The sequence below is a fragment of the Boleophthalmus pectinirostris genome, unplaced genomic scaffold (genome assembly GCF_026225935.1).
Source record: "Boleophthalmus pectinirostris isolate CB_2022bp ecotype Guang Dong unplaced genomic scaffold, ASM2622593v1 HiC_scaffold_19, whole genome shotgun sequence".
NCBI classification, from domain to species: domain Eukaryota; kingdom Metazoa; phylum Chordata; class Actinopteri; order Gobiiformes; family Gobiidae; genus Boleophthalmus; species Boleophthalmus pectinirostris.
Genome location: NW_026571140.1, coordinates 36,938,799 through 36,956,947, shown reverse-complemented (window position 1 = coordinate 36,956,947; position 18,149 = coordinate 36,938,799). Strand labels below are relative to the sequence as shown.

Below are 18,149 nucleotides of genomic sequence, written 5' to 3'. Positions count from 1 at the left end.
TCAGACCAAGACCATACCGGGACCAGAGCGACACTGAGACCAGACAGGGACCAGAGCAGGATTGAGACCGAGACCAGACCAGGACCGGGCCGGGACCAGACTGGGATCAGATCAGAGGCTCAGAGCCCACGACAGGGCCGGAGCTCGAAGCTGAGGCTCGGACTCTGCAGAAACTCGGAGTCAAAGCTCGGAGTCCGCTCTGATCCCGCTCTGGTCCCGGACCTGGATCAGTCCTGGTTCACTCCGTACGCGGTGCAAAAGTCCAACATCGCAGTCACGGAAGTCATGTAAACGGGAAACGGCCGTTATCCGTTTTTTCCATTCTTCATTTAAACACAAAATCGAAAACTGAAAAAACGAATCATTATCTGTTTTGTTTTTTTTTATTTTGGTTTTGGAGACAAATAATGAAGAAAACAGTTGTTTTTTCATTTTCTTATTTTTGGTTTTAAATTGAAAAACGATACACGGATTCTCCACCTGAAAAGTTACTTGTGAACTTTAAACAGTCCAAAACTAAATATTAAATCTCTCACAGAAAAGCCAGATTGATTATTTGAAAGTTAAGCGCACCGCGTGACTTTTATTGTCCTGCTTGTCTCCATGGAGATGTCATTGCCTTGTCTGGAATGTTCCACAGTAGGGCATTAATCTTATCTATCATGCATTTTTCAAGTACAGGTGTTAAAAATAAAACCTTGAAAAAAAAAAAAAAAAACATTGTGGAGTCATCTTGTCTTGTCTTGTGAATGTAGATAAGTTTAATGCCAAACTGTGGGACATTCCAAGACAAACAATCACATCTCCATGGAAACAGGCAAGTGGCGGATCCTCCTCCGAGTCGCTCCTGCCCCGAACTGTTCTAATGACGATGCGAAAGCGTGAGTGCACCAGTGTGTGCACAGCTGAAGCAACAGAGCAGCTCCGTCTGTCAAATATAATGTGAAAATAATCAGACGTGTACAGATGTGTTTGGAGAAATCCCCACTCACACTCACGCGGGCCCCGCAACGCCGCCGCTGATAACAGAGAGAGAGAAGAAGAAGAGAGGAGGAGGAGGAGGACGAGGAGGAGGAATGAGGGGGTAGAAAGAGAGAGAGAGAGAGAGAGAGCAGAAGAACTGTCCCGTACTGTGCTGAGAGAGAGAAAGAAGAGGAATCAGAGAGATAATGAGAGCGAGAGAGAGAGAAAACTGTAATGCACTGTCCCGAGAGAGGGAGGAGAGAGGGGTGAATGAATGAGGGGGCAGAGAGAGACAGAGATATAGAGAGAAAGAGAGAGAGAGAGGAACTGTACTGTATTGCCCCAAGAGAGAGACAAAAAAAGAGAGAGGGAAGAGAGAAGAGGGAGCAGAGAGAGAGAGAAAGAACTGTACTGTATTGGCCCAAAAGAGGGGAGGAGAAGAGAAAGAGTAGAGAGAGAGAGAGAGAGAGGCAGAAGAACTGTATTGGACGACCCGAGAGAGGGAGGAGAAGAGAAGGGGCAGAGGGAGAGGGAGAGAAGAGGAATAAGAGGGCAGAAAAAGACAGAGATAAAGAAAGAAGAACTGTACTTTATTGCCATAAGAGAAGGAGAAGAGAGAGAGAGTTAGAGAGAGAGAGAGAGGAGGAAGAACTGCGCTGTACTGTCCTGAGAGAGGAGAGAAAGGGAGAGAGAGAAAGAGAGAAGAACTGCACTATATTGCCCTAAGAGAGGGAAGAGAGGGAGTTGAAAGAGAGAAATACCTGTACTGTATTGGCCCAGAAGAGGGGAGGAGAAGAGAAGGAGTAGAGAGAGAGAGAAAGAGAGGCAGAAGACCTGTATTGGACTACCCGAAAGAGGGAGGAGAGGAGAGGGGGCAGAGGAAGAGAGAGAGAAGAGGAATAAGAGGGCAGAAAAAGACAGAGATAAAGAAAGAAGAACTCTGTACTTTATTGTCATAAGAGAAGGAGAAGAGAGAGAGAGGAGGTGCGGTGTTGTATTACCCCTAGAGAAGGGAGAGAAATGAGGGAAAAGACAGAGAGAGAGAGAGGAAGAAGAACTGTGTTGTACTGTCCCAAGAGAGGGAGGAGAGGAGAAGGGGCAGAGGAAGAGAGAAGAGGAATAAGAGGGCAGAAAGAGACACAGATAAAGAAAGAAGAACTGAAGAGAAGGGAGAGAAATGAATGAACAGAGAGAGAGAGAGAGAGCGCGAGAGAGAGAGTTAGAGAGAGAGAGGAAGAAGAACTGCACTGTATTGCCCTAAGACAGGGAGGAGAGTGAGCAGAGAGAGAGAAAGACCTGTACTGTATTGGTCCAAGAGAGGGATTAGAAGCGAGGGAGTAGAGAGAGTGGTGTGTGAGAGAGAGAGAGAGAGAGAGAGAGAGAGAGAGAGAGAGAGAGGAGAAATGAGGAGGCAGAAAGAGAGAGAGATAAAGAAAGAAGAACTTTACTTTAGAGTTAGGGTTAGGGTTGTATTGCACTTTCCCAAGAGAGAGAGAATATAGAGAGAGGAATAAGGGGTCAGAAAGATAGGGAGAGAGAGAGAGAGAGAGAGAAGGAATAACGGGGTAGAAAGAGAGAGGCAGAAGTACTATATTGCATTGTCCCGAGAGGGGGAAGAGAGAATAGGGAGCAGAGGGAGAAAGAGAGGAAGAATGAGGGGAAAGAAAGAGAGAGAGAGAGAGAGAGACAGGAGGAGGAGGAGGAATGAGGGGGTAGAATGAGAGAGAGAGAGAGGCAGAAGAACTGCCCTGTACTGTGCTGAGAGAGAGAGAAGAAGAAGCTGAGAGATAATGAGAGTGAGAGAGAAAACTGTTATGCACTATCCCAAGAGAGGGAGGAGAAGAGAGAGAGAGAGAGAGAGAGAGAGAGAGAGAGAGAGAGAGAGAGAGAGAGGGGTGGTGTGGTACTGTATGTCCCCAAAAGAGTAAGTATGAATGAGGGGGCAGAGAGAGACAGCGATAGAAGAGAGAGAGACAGAAGACCTGTATCGCAGTGTTCAGAGAAAGGGAGGAGAGGAGAGGAGAGGAGGGGGGCAGAGGGAGAGAGAGAGAAGAGGAATAAGAGGGCAGAAAGATACAGAGATAAAGAAAGAACTGTACTTTATTGCCATAAGAGAAGGAGAGGAGAGAGGGAGAGAGAGAGAGAAAGAGAGAGAGGTGCAGTGTTGAGAAGGGAGAGAAATGAGGGAGCAGAGAGAGAGAGAGGAAGAAGAACTGTGCTGTACTGTCCCAAGAGAGAGGGAGGAGAGAAAGAGAGAAGAACTGTACTTTATTGCCATAAGAGAAGGAGAAGAGAGAGAGAGAGTTAGAGAGAGAGAGAGGAGGAGAAGAACTGCGCTGTACTGTCCTGAGAGAGGAGAGAAAGGGAGAGAGAGAAAGAGAGAAGAACTGCACTATATTGCCCTAAGAGAGGGAAGAGAGGAGTTGAAAGAGAGAAAGACCTGTACTGTATTGGCCCAGAAGAGGGGAGGAGAAGAGAAGGAGCAGAGAGAGAGAAAGAGAGGCAGAAGACCTGTACTGGACTACCCGAAAGAGGGAGGAGAGGAGAGGGGCAGAGGAAGAGAGAGAGAAGAGGAATAGAGGGCAGAAAGAGACAGAGATAAAGAAAGAAGAACTCTGTACTTTATTGTCATGAGAGAGAGAGAGAGAGAGAGGAGAGAGAGGAGAGAGAGAGGCAAGAGAGTACTATATTGCATTGTCCCGAGAGGGGGAAGAGAGAGATAGGGAGCAGAGGGGAGAAGAGAGAGAGAGAATGAGGGGCAAAGAGAAGAGAGAGAGAGAGAGAGAGAGGAGGAGGAGGAGAGAATGAGGGAGGATAGAATGAGAGAGAGAGAGAGAGCAGAAGAACTGCCCTGTACTGTGCTGAGAGAGAGAGAGAGAAGAAGAAGCTGAGAGATAATGAGAGTGAGAGAGAAAACTGTTATGCACTATCACAGAGAGAGAGAGAGAGAGAGAGAGAGAGAGAGAGAGAGAGAGAGAGAGAGAGAGAGAGTGTAGTACTGTATGTCCCCAAAAGAGTAAGTATGAATGAGGGGGCAGAGAGAGACAGAAGACCTGTATCGCAGTGTTCAGAGAAAGGGAGGAGAGGAGGGGGGGCAGAGGGAGAGAGAGAGAAGAGGAATAAGAGGGCAGAAAGGTACAGAGATAAAGAAAGAACTGTACTTTATTGCCATAAGAGAAGGAGAAGAGAGAGGGAGAGAGAGAGAGAGAGAGGAGGTGCAGTGTTGAGAAGGGAGAGAAATGAGGGAGCAGAGAGAGAGAGAGAGAGAGAGGAAGAAGAACTGTGCTGTACTGTCCCAAGAGAGAGGGAGGAGAGAAAGAGAGAAGAACTGCACTGTATTGCCTTAAGACAGGGAGGAGAGAGAGAAAGACCTGTTCTGTATTGGCCCAAGAGAGGGATTAGAAGAGAGGGAGCAGAGAGAATGAGAGAGAGAGAGGCAGAAGAACTGTAATGCACTATCCCGAGAGAGGGAGGAGAGGAGAGAGTGAGCGAGAGGAAGAACGAGGAGGCAGAAAGAGAGAGAGATAAAGAAAGAAGAACTGTACTTTAGAGAGGCAGAAGAACTGTATTGCAAGAGAGAGAGAAGAGCGGAGGTGCAGTGCTGTATTATCCCAAGAGAAGGGGTAAAAATGAGGAAGCAGAGAGAGAGAGAGAGAGAGAGAGGGGGGCAAAAGAACGGTGCTGTACTGTCCCAAGAGAGGGATGAGAGGAAAGGGTGCAGAGAGAGAAAGTGAGGGAAAGCAGGAGAGAGAAGAACTGTACTGCATTGGCCCAAAAAAAGGGTGGAGCAGAGAGAGAGAGAGCAGTGAGAGATATGACAGAGACAGAAAGAGAGAGAAGAACTGTACTGCATTGCCCCAAGAGAGGGAAGAGAAGGAGTAGAGAGAGAGAGGAAGAAGAACCGTTCCGTACTGTTTCAAGAGAGGGAGGAGAGAGAGAGACAGAGAAAGAGAGGGAGAACTGTACTGTATTGTCCCTAAGAGAGGGAGCAGAAAGAAAGAGAAAGAGAGAGAGAGAGAGAGAGGCAAAAAAAATAAAATAAAATCTGTGCTGTATTGAAGAGGAAGGAGAGGAGAGGGAGAGAGAGAGCCAGGGAGAGGGAGAGAGAACTGTACTGTATTGCCATAAGAAAGGGAGGAGAAGATAGGGAGCAGAGAGATAAAGAGAGAGAGAGAGAAAGAGAGAGAACTGTATTGCATTGCCGCAAGAGAGGGAAGAGAGGGAGAGAAAGAGAGAAGAACTGTACTGTACTGTCCCAGAGAGAAGAGAAGAGAGGGAGCAGAGACAGAGAGAGAAAGAGAGGGAGAGAGAGAGAGGGGAAGATAGAAGAACTGTAATGCACTGTCTTGAGAGAGGGAGGATAGAGAGCAGAGAGAGAAAGAGACAGAGAGAGGGAAAGAGAGAACTGTACTGTATTGCCATAAGAGAGGGAGGAGAAGATAGGGAGCAGAGAGATAAAGAGAGGGAGAGAGAAAGAGAAGAACTGTACTGTATTACCCCAAAAGAGGGAGGAAGAATGAGGGAGGAGAGAGAGAGAGAGTGAAAGAGAGAGAGAAGGAGAGAACTGTACTTTATTGCCCAAAGAGAGGGAGAAAAAGAGAGGGAGCAGAGAGAGAAAGAGAGGAGGTGCAGTACTGTATTAACCTGAGAGAAGGGGGAGGAATGAGGTTGCAGAAAGAGAGGCAGAAGAAATGTGCTGTACTGTCCTGAGAGAGGGAGGAGAGAGAGAGAGAGAGAGAGAGACAGAGAGAGAGAGTAAGCGAGAGAGAGGAGGAGGAGAGGACAGGGATGAGAGGGAGCAGAGAGAGAAAGCGAGAGAACTGCACTGCATTGCCCCAAGAGAGGAAGAGAAAGAGAGTGAAGAACTGTGCTGTACCGTCCCGAGAGAGCGAAAAGAAGAGAGGGAGTAGAGAGAAAAAGAGAGAGGGAGAGAGAGAAGAACTGCAATGGAGGAGAGGAGAGGGAGGGAGCAGAGAGAGAGAGAGAGAGAGAGAGAGAGAGAGAGAGAGAGGAGGGAGAGGGGAGGGGGCAGTGGCCAAAAATTGCCCTCAATTAAGAGTCAAAAATAAATAGAAATGTAAATAAAAATAGAAATACCAAAGTAGAACATAGTGATCCAAACAAACGAGTAGCGTAGAGCAAAAATGTATCTGTCGCTGTAACATTTCATCAAAAGTTAGAACTACAAATACACAAAAAAAAACAAAAAACACAAAGTTTGGTATTTTAAAAAGATAAAATAGAAAATAGAAAAAAAAAACTAAAGGAGTAATGCCAGTAACACAAGTTAAAATCAATGTGTTTTGGGAATAAAATCACCTGTAAATGAATATCCAAGATGTCGTCTCCATGGAAACTGACCGCCCACCGGAAAAGTTACACAGTGCTAAAGTGCAGCTTGTGTTACTCATAAACTTGCAGTGGAAAAAATGTGCTGGCGAGTGAGTAAAGTTAAGCACGAGCGTGTTCAGATCTGATTTTTGCCGTTTCCAGGTTCGATCATAAGGATTTTCAAACAGTTCCTCTTATTTTTCTTCTTATTTCTGTTTCTTTTGGCGTTTCTGTTTCTCCTGAGATCCTTACCCAACCTGCGGAGACACTGCTCCTCACACGTTGCCCAAGAGTGGGTCAAATGCCGGGGAGACTGTAATCTGCCTTTAACCTGGAGCAGAAACTTGGGCTCTTGCATGATCAGACAGAAACTAACCCGTCTTCATTTGTCAGAGTCAGTTATATTTAAATTAATCCTCAGTGTGGTTTAAAATAGATCAGGACCAAATCAGTGGATTAGAGTAATGGATGTGTCATTACATTAGAGCCTCCCAAAACAAACAGCTCCTGTGACAGAGCACTTCTCCCCCACAGACTCACCCATGCTCCGTAATGAAACTAGACATGAGACTGGGATCTGATCTCATCACGAGGAGGGAGGGGGTTAAACCTATAAAAAACAGACAAATTCTACAACAGATTATGGATAAAGAGCTTGTTTGCAGTTTAAGGTCTCTGATATTTTAAACACAACGACGACAGGTGAGCTGATATGTGGGACTCCCAAAATGTGCAAAGTGCCTCCGCTCAATTTCATTTCTCTCCAGCGACTAGTTCAGGAATCAGAAAACACTAGACCAGGGGTGTCAAACTCATTTTGGTCCGGGGGCTGTGTCCAACCTACTTTAATCCCAAAGGGGCCGGATCAGAAAACTCATGTCATATAAACCCCAAAAATAACAATAACTTCACATATTTGTGCAGAGAAACACAAATCTATTACAGAAATCTTTTTTAATTGATGAACTCTTTCTTATTATAATATTATAATATTATGAACAACCTGAAACTTGAAGAAAAATGCAATTTCAACACAAAGTTTTAACATGAACTTGTATGTAAACAAGTCAGTTTTTCTTGGAAAATCCTGCACTTGGCTCCACTTTTCTCATGTTGTTCATTTTGTTGATGAGGGTGTCACGGTCAACAGTCAAAACGATCGTCCTTTAAGAGCGTTTGGAAAGAGACAAGTCTTCATTTGTGCTGCTCTGGTGGGAGGGGCCACGTACAGAGACACTGGAGACACTGCTATGATAAACACCACAGAAAATTAACAAGATTTTAATAGAAAATATAATTAAAATATTTTAGTAGAAAATCACCCAAGGGCCACATTAAAGGTCTTGGAAGGCCGGATCTGGCCCCCGGGCCTTATGTTTGACACCTGTGCTCTAGACGGTTTGCAAAAACAAAAAAACAAATAAAACCAAAAAAGTGCGAGTTTGGGCACCAGCAAATCAGCAAAGAGACATACATTCTGTGTTGGCAACAATTTCCAAGATTGAGGATTTAAAACCGGAACAATAACAAGAGAATATTTGTTGAATTTTATCAAGGGGAAAGACGTTATTGTCCTTCTTCCTACAGGATTTGGGAAAAGCTTAATATACCAGTTATCCATGTTAGCGGCCGAATCCTAACACTGCGAGGTCAGACGGTTTCCACAAAGTGAAACCGGCTGAGGATTCGTTTAGGATTCATTCGCTCAACGGTAGGCGAGTACTTTTTTTAATCAACAGACACAGAAAATGCAAACCAAAATTCCTGTAAAGGTGCAAATGCAAGGAGCAGCAAGACAAGAGTGAAAAACTGCATAACAATGCATGTTTCGGCAAAAAAAAAGCTTTGGTCCAAAGCAAGAAAAATATCTGACGAAGGCTTTTTTTTGCTGAAACATTATTTTAAAAATAAAAGAAGCTTTTGCACATCGGTCATCTGAGTGTGCTATGCATTTTTTTTTGCTTTTGTCTTGCTGCTTCTTGCATTTGCACCTCTACAGGAATTTTGGTGTGCGTTTTCTGTTTTTTGATTAAATGAAAAAAAGTACCCACCTACCGTCAAACAAACGGATCCTAATGCTGCGAGGTCAGACGGTTTCCACGAAGTAAAACCGGCTTAGGAATCAGGCTAAATGACTCGTGTTTCATGTCTCAAAACCCTAAATTTAACCAAATTAACTGTTACTAAACCTAATCGTAGTCTTATCCTGATAGGGAAATCGTGAGGCTGTGGATCCAACTCAGCCTTGCTCAGAAAGATGGACTCACAAAATCACGAGAGGCCATCTTGGCGCTGGTGCGATAGGTCCCAGCAGGTGGTGGGCGACCAATCACGTCACAGCACAGATGCTTGTGCAGAAGCCAAAGGTGAAGCACCCAAACGAACCAAAACAAAAAGACTTCAGCCGATTTTAGCATCAAGATGACTATTTTATTATTGAAAAACATGCAGTAGGTAAGAGCTTGTTCCACTTCGACCAACAAGATCCAACAAATCATCATGATGTTCCACATTTTGGGACCATTTTCAGCGAGAGCCGTTCCAGATTTATAAATGTGTCAAACTCAATTCAGAGTGACTCAGATCAATCTGGTCCGAGCCAGGTTAGGTCAAAATAAATATTTGCCAAAAAAATTGAAAAAAGTTGAACACTAAGCTCCATCCGTTCTCAAATAAAATTAAAGTCACAAGTGAGCTCGCATTAGCCAATAGTTTTTCAGTCAGTCCCTTTCACCTTTTTATTCATCACAAGCTCCTGAAAATGAAAATGTGCAGTTTAAATCCTTTTTTTGTTTTGTTTCAGTTTTAAAACTTATCAGGCTGTGTTTGCATGTGTGCTTTGTGTCTCCATGGTAACTGCTGAACATTCCACCAATACACGCATCAAGAATATCGGACTTCCGGTCATTGCGCAATGCATACTGGGAAGGATGTTCCGAAAAAGTGCACATCAAACCGCCATGTTTGTTTTCCCAGTGGGATGCGTCTATTGACAAAGTCGATCTTTTTAAGTCTTTTGAACCATATCGCTTTTGTTTCTGGTTCTGATATTGTCATATTTTAGTTTTGGTATTCGGACATTGTAATTGTGTGGTTGTTGGATCCTAACAGCGGAAAACGTCTCGAGAAATTAGTTTGAGAAATGCATAAATGCAAAAGGGAATCAGATCTGTGTGACTACAAACCTCTGTTCAAACTGTTTCCCTTCCCAATGGAATTGAAAAATAGTGAAAGGCGAAGGGCAGGATTGATCCACAGGAAGGACGAAAAAGGAAACCTTTGGCTGCCGACATCATCCAGAGTTTGCAGTGAACATTTTGTATGTGGAGCACCATCAAAGCAAAATCCAGATCCCTCGCTCCACCTTGGTTACAAATTTAAAAAGTCAACGCCAAAGTGAAAGGCACCAACTTTTCATCAAGAAACAACTTCCACTGCAAAGAGACCAAGACGTGATGTTGCTGTAAAACCACAAGAACAAGAAAGTGCAGCTCAGCCTGTTTGTCTTCTGCACCTCTCGCTTAACAAACGGGATTTTGCTTTGATGGAGCTTCACATACAAAATGTTCGCTGCAAACTCGGGATGGTCTCTTAGTCAGCCAAAGGTTTCCTTTTTCGTCCTTCCTGTGGATCAATCCTGCCCTTCGCCTTTCACTATTTTTCAATTCCATTGGGAAGGGAAACAGTTTGAACAGAGGTTTGTAGTCACACAGATCTGATTCCCTTTTGCATTTATGCATTTCTCAAACTAATTTCTCGAGACGTTTTCCGCTGTTAGGATCCAACAACCACACAATTACAATGTCCGAATACCAAAACTAAAATATGACAATATCAGAACCATATACAAAAGCGATATGGTTCAAAAGACTTAAAAAGATCTACTTTGTCAATAGACGCATCCCACTGGGAAAACAAACATGGCGGTTTGATGCTCACTTTTTCGGAAAATCCTTCCCAGTATGAATTGCGCAATGACCGGAAGTCCGATATTCTTGATGCATGTATTGACATACATCTAGAACACCCCCAATGTGATGTCACTGCAAAGTATCAATGAGCCGAAAATAAACATTTGTCAAAATAATGTGAAAATAGTAAGCTCCACCTCCGATAGACACTTTATTTTTAAATGTGAAAATCGTATGGACCAAAGAATCTAGAAAATGAGCTGTTTAAATCCACTTTTGTAAACTTCTTGAGCGTTTAGACAATCTAAAGACTTCTCAGGGCTGTGTTTGCTAATACTTTAATGTGCGTGCTGCGTCGCCACGGTAACCGCTGAGCAAAATCAATCAATCAATAATGAATCACGGACAATTACTGACAGATAACGTTTAATTTTGTTTGTGGGTGAGCAGACTTTTTAATTGCAAACAGGTGAATGATTTTTGGATTAAGCCACCACCCACAGTCTGGTCCGGGTCGGGGCGTGGACTCGCTCAAGGTACTTTTGGTCTTATATGCATTACCGCTGATTACCCATGATTCCCTAGTCTGGCGGAGGTGGTGATGTGTCTCCCGTAGCAACAAAACAATAGCCTGTCTTTAACTACGTCCATTATAACGGCTCAGGCAGGTCTCGGAGGAGAAGAGAGTGTGAGAAATCGGGCTTGTGTGAAAACAGAGCCAGTCCGTGTCTTCTGTGTGTTGGCTGAAGTCTGGGGATGATATATGTTTTATTGGTAAATCCAGGGACTTTTATTATTAGCCGTTGTGGAGCAAGTCAGGACACAAGCAGAAAAAACAGGTGAATTTAGCCGCGTGCATGGGAACAAAACTAAATACGATCCGCTTTTGTTGGCCTGTTTTTACCTGAAGGGAGTTTTGAAAAGCTCCACCAGGTATTGACAAGTTTTCAGTGATCACCGCCTGTCGTCAGCGGATCAAGGAGTTTGATAATTGTCTCATTTTCACTTAATTTGGTGGGATAATACCTGGTTTAAAGATGAACTACCGTATTTTTCAGACTATAAGATGCACCGGATTGTAAGGCGAAATATCGGTAATGTTGAATTTTATCGTCTATTTTCAAACATAAGGCGGACCGGATTATAACTCGCATTAACAGAAATAAACAGACGACACGCGAGACTGATCTTTAGCCCAGGCGTCCACGATTCATTGGCAGATCGTGGCGTAATTCGCTCAGCGTTGTCTCCCTGTCATGTTGAATGTGTATTGTGTATGTATTATTTGTATATATTATGACTGTGAATGACTTTTTTTTTCTACGAGGACTCAAATTTCTTGTTTTTCTTATTTTATTTATTTGTAAAGGGACAGTACATGTTAAAAATGTAAATATGTAAAGATTATAGCCAACGTGGCCAATTTCCATCTTCAGTCCCTCGGCAGGTTGATGTAAAATTATCTACAGGACAAAGAAAAGTACAGCAACAATCACACAAAAGTACACAACACCAGCACACTCACTATACATACAGTTACTTTCAAACTGTTAATTTGAAGTTCAAAGTCAAAATTTTAAGAGTTAAACCAACAACCCCTCAAAATAAAAGAAAATGTAAATTGGTTAAACATGGTGACATATGTTTTAAAGTGACCACTGTTTTGAAAGCATTGAGTAATAATGTGTTTAATGAAGCTTTGCCCACATTTGTTTACGTTGGCTCACAAGGCTTATTTGCATAAACTATAAGCGCTGAAAAAAACAGCTCGCTCCTTGTGCTCTGATGTGGCCAACTTTTTCGTACTAAAAGGACACGACTCAGCGAGGCTCTTGAATGTGATCGCCATAATGCTCTGACAATCCATCAACTGGTGTGGCTTCGTAGCTTACAAGAGCTGTACTAAAACATTTTGACAGATTTTTGCGCGCCGTGTACCACATAATCAGTCGAATCATTGAAGCTCTAGTGTGTCCTGTGAGGAGCTCTGTCAGATTCACCTCTGAGCTGTGGAGACACTGGCGCTCTTGTCTGTAACCATTATAACATGCGCTGTATTTAACTTTTTTATTCTTACTATTTTCTTTTTTTAATACTATGAACCAGATATTACGTGTTCTTAATAAAGATTGAATTGAAATTTGGTTCAAGGTCAGTAAGCACAACCAGAATTAATACATAAGGTGCATAAGGCTAAATGTCAAATTTTGAGAAAATTTAAAAGTTTGTAAGTGCGCCCTTATAGTCTGAAAAAAATAGTTTTTTTTAGACCAATCAAGAAGCAATTTGTGGAGAAAAATTGAAAAATATGTTGAAAATTACAGTTTTCAGCATACTGATGGAAGAATTCTGTGCAACAGTTTTGCACAGAAACACATTTTTCAATACTTTTCAACAAAATAGAGGTGTTTTCTTATACTTTTATATGTCAGATAATAATTTGCATGGGAGGTGCACCAGCATAGACTGATCACGCTTTGCTGACACCCTGCTCCACGGGCTCAGTGTCTCATCTCTCTCACAAACAGACCTGGAGTTTTTTTTTCATTCACACATGTTTAACACACAAATCCTGCATATTTAGGCTGAATTTGTTTCTCAGACTGAAAACACTCTGTTCCACCTTGTCATGTCCTGTGGTAATACCATGGATCTATAATAAAAACTGGATAAGACATTCCCCCTCTGTCCCGGCTCGAGACAAACCAGTGGCCGCTCCAGGTACTGCAGCTCCCGGGAATTTGGGCTGAGAAAAAATTCTCCCGTAGAAGCACAGTGCAATTTTTTGGGAATTCAAACTGCCCGTGTTCGGCTGACAAAACATCGACAACTTTCACAAAGGTCGAATTTTGTAGGGATTCTTTTCTATTTTCACAACATAAACTTTTTAAAGTTTTTAAATCCTCAAAGCGCCTAAAAGTTTGCTTTGTAAGACTTAGCCTAGCCCCGCTTTGAGCCCATACTAGTTCTGTTTTAGCTGCTCTCGCTCTGATTGGTCCAAACACTCCACGCCGTGTACATTACAGACGTCACACGGGTGGGAGGAGTAAATGCGGAGGTGAAATTTTTTGGGGGGCCCACGCACCATTGAGCAAAGGCCACTGAAAACAATACAGAGCCATCTTGGATTCATCTTCCAGATTTTATTATAGCTCTATGGGTAATACAGAAAGTGCTCCACTGTGTTTTTAAACTCTAACTTCACTAGATTAATTTCGATGATAAAGGAGAAAATCAACTTGTTAACTGGGCATTATTGTTGTTTTTTTAGAATAATTTGGATGAGTTCAGCTCTGGAACTGTCAATCTCGACTGAACTAAAGGTAAAAGACGCTTCATAACATCAAAAAATGGAAGAGAGTATTTTGACTTTTGGACATGTAGACAGACTAATAATAAAGGATTACTCAAACATGTGCAAAAACAAAAACACAAATCTGAACTGTTTATGTGGAGGTAACAACATTTTAACGAGGCTTAAAGCTCACAAGAGTTGATTTGGAATAATATAGGATCTTTAAATGTCACGGCTGGGTGAAGTCAGACCAAACGCCCCGGAGTTTTCCATCTTTGCAGAAAACAAAAGTGATTGATTTGGGCTCTCAAACACGTCCAGACTCCTTTTGGTGGGCAGTGGCCTGAGCCTAAACTCCGCTCTGTAAACTGTGAGAGGAGCAGGACAACAGTTGAGTCTAGTCCCACCAGACATCTTTGAATGACCACGTTTCCCTTTTCCTCTGTCACAAATGAGAATAAACACAAAACCCAGAAGATTCGGAATTTTAGGGCCAGATGTGTCCTGGTTTTGGACGGTTTTAAGGGTAGCATTCCTGGATTTTTTATTTTATTTTACATTATTTTACTCACCAAAAAAGGTTAAAAGAGTTATTTACCAGTTGTTGCCTTAGTTAGTTGTTCATTTAAAGCCTTCGTATGCATGTTTTGGTTTTGTTTTCTTTCATTATGGATGTGTTTATTGCATTGAAAAACTGAAAAACATGCGTCCTAACTCTGAACGGGCTTGCATCTCCACAAACCTGACCCTTATTTGGCTTGGAAAAGGGTCTCTATCAGCTTGTTTCCATGGAAATGTTGACCTGTTTCTTTATAATCTTCAAAAGTTTGGCCTAAACTCATCTATCTTCACGGAGAATGTGCCCTACATTTGGTTTTAACTTTTTATTTAATGGATTTATGGAATCATGTCGATTTTCCACCCCCAGAAAGTTATATAATATTACTTTAAAGGTGCATTGTGTAACTTTTCTGGTGGAGGGCCTGTCAAATGTTCACTCCATATGATTTGTCGGGAATGTTTCAAAGTTTTGCATTAAAACTTTCGATCCTCTTGGTATTTTTGAGCTCTAAAACCACTTGTAATTGAATAAATGTAAGGTAGAGCTGCTTAATGTCACACTGCGGAACATTCCAGGCAGTGACATATCCATAGAAACAAGCTGTGACTGACCCCAAACCAAAAAGTTACCCAGTGCACCTTTAAATATTAACTAAAGTTATTTACCCTCAAAGTTTCTCTGCACTGATCTGTTTACTCATGTTTTTAAAAGCATTTAATTGTTGTATTTTTACTCATATCGACACTGTAAACCTGAACATTCAATGTAATTAAATAGATTAAGTTGTGTAGAAACAGTCCTGCTAACTAAATTATGTCAAGTTGCTGTAACATGTTATGGTTTTTGAGTAATTTTAACTCATATTTTTTGATTAAAGGGAACTATTGCAGGTATAAGTGAGTGTAACTTAAAAATAAAAATATAGATGAGGTACAACTTAGATTAAGACAACTTAAATTAAAGTAATTAAACGCTGAGAATGATAAAGTCATGTTATTTCAAATAGTTTAAAATACGGATGATTTAAAAATAAACTTAATTTATATAGTACATGCTAAAATACAATTTCAAAGCGCTTTGCCAAATAAATGAAATTATTCCAGTGGTTTGAAAACTCCCAAATTTAAGTCATAATAAATGAAAATAATTGAGTTGCCTTAACAGAAAACTAAGAGTCATATTAACTTCAAATATTTGAGTTGAGCTAAATGAGCACTTTTAATTCAGCTGTTATCAAAAGGTACAAGTAGAAAGTCATCCGACCTTTTAAGTTCTGGAACATTTTCAGTTCATCAAGTTAAAATAATTGAGGTAATCGATTGCTTATTTTTTTTATTTTTTTTTTTTTTTTTTTAGTTCAGGTAACTTATTTAGGTTTACAGTGTAACTTAGAAAAGATAGCACATTGGTTGTGTTTTGTCCATGTGTGTTGCTGGACGACCAACACTGATTACATTTTGACACAAATCCGGTTTTGGAGCATGAGTCTGGTCCCACCAGCCAAACTTTGAATGACCAAGTTTTTCATTTTCTTCATTCACAAATAAAAATAAACACAAAAGCAGAGGATTAAGGATTTTGGGTCCAGATGTGTCCTGTTTTTGGAGGTTTTTAAGGTTAGACTGTGGCACGGCTGCAGGCTGCAGTGAACAGGTTTAATGGGCTGATCCGCGTCATGTGACTTTGTTGTTGGCAGAGTTCAGGAGCAGCAGCTTTGGGTCCTGTGACTGTGAAACACTGTAATTCCTATGGTATTTTCTATGCCAGTTTTCAAATGTGACGGACTTGTTTTTGAATCTACTGTAGAACAAGAGCTGAGCTGGAGTTTCAGAATCATGAAAACAACTGTTTCCATAGCGATAAAAACCCAGCTCTTTCGTCATTTCTTGTGTCATTGCTACTTCGCTTTAATCATAAAACCAAAGTTTTTCACATTGCATTATTCATTTACTCCAAACTTGACGTAGCCACAGCTGCCCTGTGGCCTGCCCTCTTTCCAAAAGGGGGCAAGTCTCCATGGAGATGCAATTACTTTTTTCCTGAAATGTTCCACTATATGGTGTTAAGCATTTCTAACATGCATTTATTAAATTATGGGCATGTTAGTGCTGTCCAAAAATTCATTTAAAAAAGCATGCACTTTTAATGTGAGCGAGGTCGCCTCTCCACAGATCTAACTTGGTGGCATCTCCTAGTCAGGCTGGGGCCACTTACAGCCTCCACTCAATTTCATTTCTCTCCAGTGACTACGTCAGGAATCAGAACACACTACACAGTTTGCAAAAACCCCGAAAGTTGTAGACCACGCACCGGCCAATCAGGAAAGAGCTGTGAAGCCATGACGTCAAACTCAAGCACCTGTCTGGGTCCCTTTGTGGAACAGCACAACAGTAAACAAAGCTTCGAGATGGATGTAGACGAAGACAGACATTCAGTGTTGGCAATGATTCCCAAGATCGAGGATTTAAAGCCGGAACAAAGAGAATGTTTGGTGAATTTTATCAAGGGGAAAGATGTTATTGTCCTTCTTCCTACAGGATTTGGTGCATTACATACGTCTCGACCAAACAGCAGCGATTGGTTAAATAAATAAAACGTCAAGCAAACGAACCCTAATGCTGCGGGGTCAGACAGTTTCCACAAAGTGAAACCGGCTGATGAATCAGATTAGGCTTGTCCTACTTGTCTTTATGATAGTTAGTTTAATGCCACACACACAGGCCCTCTCTCAGAAAAGTTACATAATGCAACTGTAAAGATCCTATATTATGTAAAATTGACTCTTGTGAGCTTTAAGTCACATAATGCTGTTACCAAAAAAAAAAAAACATGTTTTGTGTCTTGTTTCCCGCAGATGTTTGAGTAACCTGTAGTCTGTTTATATCTCCAAAGCTCAAAATGCTCTACTTTTGTTTAGTAGAGACTGGTAATCCCAGGTGTTTAAAAAAAACACAACTCCAGGTCTGTTTTTGTTGAGAAAACAGCATTATAACAGATCAGAAATCAGTGTAATATGGGCCCTTTTACTGATTGCAAAGAAGCAGAAAAAAAAGAAATAAAAATAATAAGTATGGTGTGCGTCACAATGAAACCCTGAGAGTGTAACAGGACTGTGCGGTCAGACTCAGTCCCTCCTGTTGTTGCCTCACTTGTATTTACTGTGAGTGTGATAATAACAGACAAGACCACACAGAGACAGCTCATTCATCTTACACAGACACCGCCCCTCACCTCAGCACCCAGCACCCAACACCCAGCACCCAGCCCAGCACCCAGGCCTTACTCAGCACCAGCCCTCATCTAGCACCCAGCACAAAACCTTCACCCAGTTCCAGCCCTCACTCAGCAACCAACTCTTACCGCAGCACCATACCCTCACCCAGGACACACCCAATTTCCAACCCTCACTGAGCAGCCAAACCTCACCCAGCAGCCGGCACCCAAACCTCAGCCAGCACCCAAACCTCACCCAGCAGCCAGCGGCCAACCCTCACCCAGCAGCCAACCCTCACCCAGCAGCCAACCCTCACCCAGCAGCCAACCCTCACCTAGCACCCGGCACCCAAACCTCACCCAGCACCCAAACCTCACCAGCACCCAAACCTCACCCAGCACCCAAACCTCACCCAGCAGCCGGCACCCAAACCTCACCCAGCCACCAAACCTCAGCCAGCAGCCAAAACCTCACCCAGCAGCCGGCACCCAAACCTCACCCAGCACCCAAACCTCACCCAGCAGCCAGCGGCCAACCCTCACCCAGCAGCCAACCCTCACCCAGAAGCCAACCCTCACCTAGCACCCAGCACCCAACCCTCACCCAGCAGCCAACCCTCACCTAGCACCCGGCACCCAAACCTCAGCCAGCACCCAAACCTCACCCAGCACCCAAACCTCACCCAGCAGCCAGCGGCCAACCCTCACCCAGCACCCAAACCTCAACCAGCAGCCAGACCTCACACAGCACCTTACCTTCACCCAGCCCACACCCAGCGTCCAACCCTCACTCAGCATTCAACCCAGCACCCAACACGCAGCCCTCACCTCAACACCCAGCACCCAACCCTCACCTAGCACCCAAACCTTCATC

General features: G+C 42.8%; 1 protein-coding gene across 1 annotated transcript in view; it reads left to right on the top strand.

The window, feature by feature from the left end:
* The window catches only part of LOC129409165 (circumsporozoite protein-like), a 163,471-nt gene extending 145,338 nt beyond the window's left edge, over window positions 1-18,133 (top strand). The window contains exons 2-3 of the mRNA XM_055154344.1: window positions 17,280-17,613; window positions 17,657-18,133. Coding sequence (XP_055010319.1) covers window positions 17,280-17,613; window positions 17,657-18,133 — 811 coding nt within the window. The remainder of the gene's footprint in view (window positions 1-17,279; window positions 17,614-17,656) is intronic.
* The last annotated feature ends 16 nt before the right edge of the window (window positions 18,134-18,149 follow it).